General features: G+C 37.7%; 3 protein-coding genes across 3 annotated transcripts; all 3 read right to left on the minus strand.

Annotated features, from left to right (window-relative positions):
* Nucleotides 1-540: 540 nt before the first annotated feature.
* On the minus strand, nt 541-2815 carry LOC133784689 (MDIS1-interacting receptor like kinase 2-like). Its single transcript, XM_062223979.1, has 2 exons — nt 1245-2815; nt 541-1135 (listed from the first exon to the last, which is right to left on the minus strand). Exons 1-2 carry the CDS (start codon nt 2608-2610, stop codon nt 759-761), a joined length of 1743 nt encoding a protein of 580 aa, XP_062079963.1. The 5' UTR covers nt 2611-2815; the 3' UTR covers nt 541-758.
* LOC133829805 (probable leucine-rich repeat receptor-like protein kinase At1g35710) lies at nt 2784-3531 on the minus strand. The gene is made up of 2 exons (XM_062259634.1): nt 2905-3531; nt 2784-2804 (listed from the first exon to the last, which is right to left on the minus strand). The coding sequence occupies exons 1-2, from the start codon at nt 3529-3531 to the stop codon at nt 2784-2786; spliced, it is 648 nt and encodes a 215-aa protein (XP_062115618.1).
* A 196-nt stretch (nt 3532-3727) lies between these two features.
* On the minus strand, nt 3728-5383 carry LOC133829938 (probable leucine-rich repeat receptor-like protein kinase At1g35710). The gene has a single exon (XM_062259809.1). It carries the CDS (start codon nt 5381-5383, stop codon nt 3728-3730), a length of 1656 nt encoding a protein of 551 aa, XP_062115793.1.
* Nucleotides 5384-5860: the final 477 nt, after the last annotated feature.

Below are 5860 nucleotides of genomic sequence, written 5' to 3' on the forward strand. Positions count from 1 at the left end.
AAATAAGTGATGCTTTTCCAAATTTGCACGATGCTATACTTGATAAATTAATAATGATAAGTGTAGTTATATTTATTTTGTGTTGACTTTGACTACTTTTCTTGTTTTATAACTTTTGAAAATTAAGGAGGAAAAAAAAATACAGAAATTGTATAATTTTAAGGCCAAGTTGATGGATTCATGTGTTGACTTTGACTACTTTTCTTGTTTTTCCTAATCTTTTCTTTCGAGTCTATTTCCCATTTACCAAACATGAGAATAACCTTATATTGCAGAGTTATATAGCTTGCTTAAGCTTCAATAACAGACTTAAACAATTAAAACTTTACATATGACAGACCTCTAACTAACTTAACAGCTACTGTCTTAACACAAATCAAGTCTATTGGGAAAATGACAACGAAACCCAATCTATCATCTTAAGATAATAAGATAATAAATGAAAATAGGATAACAATAATTCAAAATCAATGATTGCATATACAACATCAAACACCACGAGAATGATATAAATCAACAAACTTTAAGAACAGAAAAATAAACTCCCCTGTTTTATTTATCTTTTTTCTCGATGAGAAATACTGCACTTTGTATACAAATCATGAGTAAAATAAAAACTGAAATTACTACATCACTATGATCTTTATTAAACAAGTAATAAAATTTATTAAACAAGTAGTAAAAACATTAACTAATCTGTAGAACGAGATAAACCTCTTACATAAGTACCAGTTCTAATTAATTAAATATTTTTTCTGCTACTGATATTGAAGTTCAGCAAGCTTCTCAATCGTAATCGTCCTCAATGGCTCAGAGATCATGGAAGCTCTACTCCTGGTTGACAATTCTTGCGCCACAAAATGCATGCTGGGTCTTGACTCTGGTCTACTTCTTGTACATGAAAATGCCAAGCTCACCACTAACACCACAACCATTGATAATCTCTCAGAAGGAGGTAACAGCCGTTGATCTAACACATCTTTTAATAACATAGTTGCAAATAATGTCTTCGACCGGGCTGATGATAAAGATTCCAATAGTTCTCTTGGGTGCTTTCCCATCATAATTTCCAAAGCTACGACTCCAAAGCTATAGACATCACACTTTTCTGTCACGCGCATGGTTAAAGCTAACTCTGCACAACAAAACCAATTTGAAAACAAACACTTGAAAAATCAAATATGAGCATATTGGCAATCTAAAAGTTCATGCATGTGCTAATTAATATTGAGTAAAATTGTAACCTGGGGCCATGTAGCCGTAAGACCCAGCTACATTTGTCCAAATGGACAAGTCAGGGATCAACAATCGAGCCGTGCCAAAGTTTGAAAGTAACGGAACGAAATCGAAGCCGAGTAGTACATTATTCAAAGACACATCGCGGTGGACTATTGGTGGAGAACAGTCATGGTGCAAGTATGAGATTGCACGAGCTAGTCCTTGAACTATCTTCACCCTTGAATCCCAATCAAGATCGGTTGAGCCATATAATACTTTAGCAAGGCTGCCCCTATTTGCATATTGATACACCAAGTACAAACCACCCTTTCTTGAGCAGAACCCATAAAGCTTTATGATATTCCGATGTCGGACTTCGGTCAGAGTTCGAATCTCATTCTCGAAACTTATGCGACTAACTTCGGGAATGTCACTCGAATCTGACATATGCAACCGCTTAACTGCAAGAACCAATTCATGTGATCTCAATATAGCCTTGTAAACAGTACCGAAGCCTCCTTTTCCAATGCAATACTTGTCGTCGAAGTCTTCGGTTGCCTCCACAATTTCTCCGAATGTAAACTTTGCATCTTTCTCCCATATCAATGACTGATGAGTGTCCTTTTGGTTAGAACTTTTCCTTTGCTTAGCTAACACTTTGAATTTATGGCACAATATGAGAGTCGTGACAATGGCAGTAACAAGAACTACAAGGCCACAAACGACGCCCATGACTATAATTAGAACAGTGTTACTTTTGTTTGTTTGCCTTCTACAGGGCTTAAGTCCTGTACTGTTTCCACACAATCCAGGATTTCCATCATAAACACTTTTCGGAGTATTTCGGAAAGTTGGGATCGAACCACTCAAGTTGTTGAAAGAAAAATCGATGCAACTTACACTTATTAGGTGGGAAAATGATTGTGGAATACTACCTGAGAGGTTGTTATGAGAGATGTTGAGAATTTTCAACATTGTAAGCTTGGAGAGGCTTGAGGGTATTTCTCCAAATATCAAATTGCTACTGAGATCCAATACATAACGCAAAGAGGCCAAATTTCCAAGCTCTGGTGGTATTTCACTTGATATAATATTGTGACTGAGGTTTAAGCTCAGTAGTCCTTCACAATTACCAAGCCACTCTGGTATCTTACCTGCTAAATTGTTTGTCGACAAATCAAGATATTGTAGCTCACTCAAATCTGATAGACTCCTAGGGATTTCCCCTATCAAATGATTATTGCTGAGATTAAGATGGTACAAAAGTTTAAGATCTCCCAATTGAGTTGGAATTTCCCCACTTAACTCATTGGACTCTAGGCTCAAAAGTTCCAACTTTGTCAAACTCCCGAGTTCCGGAGGGATCTTACCGGAGATTTTATTTTGGCCCATCTGCAATCTGGTGAGATTCTGGCATTTTCCCCAGGTAATTGAAATTTCTCCAACGAATAGGTTGTTGTTTAAGAAGATGGAATCTAGATGTGGGTGAAATCCAAAAGCATTTGTGACGTTGTCTGTGAATTGGTTCCCATCAAGCCTTACTCTTTTTAATTTGGTGCAGTTTCTCAAGCACTCAGGCAATGACCCTATAAATTTGTTGTTGTATATACTCAAAATCTCTAGATTAAACCCTCTACACAATTCTTGAGGCAACTCTCCAAAGAAGTTGTTGTATGATAAGCTAACAAAATTCAATCTAGGAATGTTCTTCCCAAAGTCTTTGGGAATTGTTCCAGTGAAATTATTGCTCACAACATTGATGGCCTCCAAGTTATAAAGGCTAGAAATACTTTTCGGCAACTCTCCTGAGAGTTGATTGATGCTGACATCCAACACTTTAAGTTTCTTCAAGTTTCCAATCTTTGAAGGAATTGAACCAGTGAAATTATTGGGGGAAACAAATAACTCCTCCAAGTTACTCAGTCTAGAAATGTTAACGGGCAACTCTCCTGATAGTTGGTTGGTGTCTACAGCAAAATAGGTGAGGTCTTTGAGGTTCAATAGAGAATTTGGAATTGGACCAGTGAGATGGTTTTCAGAAAGTTCCAATATTTTAAGTTTTTTCAAGTTTCCAATCTCTGAAGGAATTGTACCAGTGAAAGTATTGATGTCAACATATAACTTCTCCAAGTTACTGAGTCTAGAAATGTTAACCGGCAACACCCCTGATAGTTGGTTGGTGCTTACATCAAAAGTTGTGAGGAGTTTTAGATTTTCGATCTCAGGTGGTATGGTTCCAACCAGATTGTTGTCGAAAAGTTGCAACAAGGTAAGCTTTTTTAAGGTCCATAGAGAAGATGGAATTGGACCCATGAGATGGTTCTAGGAAAGATCCAAACTTTTAAGTTTCTTCAAGATTCCAATCTCCGAAGGAATTGAGCCAGTGAAATTATTGGCAAAAACAAATAACTTCTCCAAGTTACTCATCCTAGAAATGTTAACGGGCAACTCTCCTGATAGTTGGTTGGTGCTTACAGCAAAAGTTGTGAGGAGTTTTAGATTTTCGATCTCAGGTGGTATGGTTCCAGCCAGATTGTTGTCGACAAGTTGCAACAAGGTAAGCTTTTTTTAAGGTCCATAGAGAAGATGGAATTGGACCCATGAGATGGTTCTCGGAAAGATCCACACTTTTAAGTTTCTTCAAGTTTCCAATCTCTGAAGGAATTGAGCTAGTGAAATTATTGGCAAAAACAAATAACTTCTCCAAGTTACTCAGCCTAGAAATGTTAACGGGCAACTCTCCTGATAGTTGGTTGGTGCTTACAGCAAAAGTTGTGAGGAGTTTTAGATTTTCGATCTCTGGTGGTATGGTTCCAACCAGATTATTGTCGACAAGTTGCAACAAGGTAAGATTTTTTAAGGTCCACAGAGAAGATGGAATTGGACCCATGAGATGGTTCTCGGAAAGATCCAACCTTTTAAGTTTCTTCAAGTTTCCAATCTCCGAAGGAATTGAGCCAGTGAAATTATTGGCAAAAACAAATAACTTCTCCAAGTTACTCAGCCTAGAAATGTTAACGGGCAACTCTCCTGATAGTTGGTTGGTGCTTACAGCAAAAGTTGTGAGGAGTTTTAGATTTTCGATCTCTGGTGGTATGGTTCCAACCAGATTGTTGTCGAAAAGTTGCAACAAGGTAAGCTTTTTTAAGGTCCATAGAGAAGATGGAATTGGACCCATGAGATGGTTCTCGGAAAGATCCAACCTTTTAAGTTTTTTCAAGTTTCCAATCTCTGAAGGAATTGAACCAGTGAAATTATTGGCGTAAAGAAATAATTTCTCCAAGTTACCGAGACTATAAATGTTAAATGGAAACTCTCCTGATAGTTGGTTGGTGTTTACATAGAAAAAGATGAGGTTTTTGAGGTTCCACATAGAAGTTGGAATTGGACCCGTCAGATGGTTCTCAGAAAGATCCAACATTTTAAGTAACGGTAGATTGGAGAATACAGATTTTGGAATTGAGCCATTCCAATTGTTTTGGGACATGTCTAGGAAGGTCAAGTTCCTACACTTTAATATGAAATCTGGGAATGTTGAATTAAAGTTATTCAAAGAAAGATCAAGGTAGGTCAACAAAGGCATGCTTGAAAATTTAGACCAGTCAGAAGTCTCCAAAGAGTTTGCTCCAAGGGATAAGTATCGTACCTTTCTTAGATTGCTAAGCTCGTAAGGGATCGTACCCTTGAGAGAATTTTTTAACAAACTAAGATATTGAAGCTCTGACAATTGGCTCATCTCCACTGGTATTTCTCCTTCAATATGATTGTCACTCAAGTCCAACAAAGTGAGCTTAGTGAGATTACCAATGGCTGGTGGTATAAAACCAACCATATTGTTGTTGTTGAGGTTGAATACGGTGATGTTGTGGAACAACGAGAAGTTGAACTGGTCTAATGAACCATTCAGGTACAAGTTGGAGAGGTCTATTTGTGAGATTTCCCTGGTGGAGCCATCACAGACAACACTAGTCCAGTTGCAAAGATTGTTGATGTTGTTGCTGGACCATGAATTCAGAGAAGATGGTTTCAACACCAAGCTGTTCTTCCATCTTATCAGAGCCTCTGCTTGTGGTTTTGATGAGGAAGTAATCTTCAATGGATGCAAAACAAAAATATGAAGAACAAGAACAAGAAGAGAGAAACGAGTTTGTGGGACTAATTTCATGGTGTTGACTTCAGTTTGTAAAGCTTGATCTGAATGAAGTGGATTATTTTTTTTTCACTCTCTTATAAAGAGGAAAAAAAACGTTCTTGACTCTTGGAAATCCAAAACATTCCCTTTCAATATTTTACAATAAATCGCATTTTACATAAATTTTGGGTCTAACACTGAAAACGTCAAAAGCAAAAGAAAGGTTAAGGTTTGAGTACAAGCAACTTGGGTTTAAATCAGTGTGAAGTTTAAGTCTCTTGTTTAGGTTACGGTACTGCATCTGTATCTAATAATTTCATTAAATTTTAAATGATACTGTGTGAAGTTTAAGTCTCTTGTTTAGCCTCCATATCCAGCTCGTACTTAGAGCTTCTCACCCGACCTGACCTTCGGCCTTCTGCCTCCTGGCTCCAGTCTTGGACAGTCCCGGCGAGTCCTTGGGGATTGCCCGAGCTAAGGAGGTACGACCTCAAGACAGGAGCTCCGGTC

The sequence above is a fragment of the Humulus lupulus genome, chromosome 1 (genome assembly GCF_963169125.1).
Source record: "Humulus lupulus chromosome 1, drHumLupu1.1, whole genome shotgun sequence".
Classification (NCBI taxonomy): Eukaryota; Viridiplantae; Streptophyta; class Magnoliopsida; order Rosales; family Cannabaceae; genus Humulus; species Humulus lupulus.

Coding starts and splice junctions, on each gene's coding strand:
- LOC133829805 (XM_062259634.1), bottom strand. CDS start 3,531: ATGGGTCCAATTCCATCTTCTCTATGGACCTTAAAAAAGCTTACCTTG. Junction 2,805..2,904: donor ACATTCCTAGATTGAATTTT/GTTAGCTTATCA, acceptor ACAAATTTATAG/GGTCATTGCCTGAGTGCTTG.
- LOC133784689 (XM_062223979.1), bottom strand. CDS start 2,610: ATGGGCCAAAATAAAATCTCCGGTAAGATCCCTCCGGAACTCGGGAGT. Junction 1,136..1,244: donor TTACGGCTACATGGCCCCAG/GTTACAATTTTA, acceptor TTTGTTGTGCAG/AGTTAGCTTTAACCATGCGC.
- LOC133829938 (XM_062259809.1), bottom strand. CDS start 5,383: ATGAAATTAGTCCCACAAACTCGTTTCTCTCTTCTTGTTCTTGTTCTT.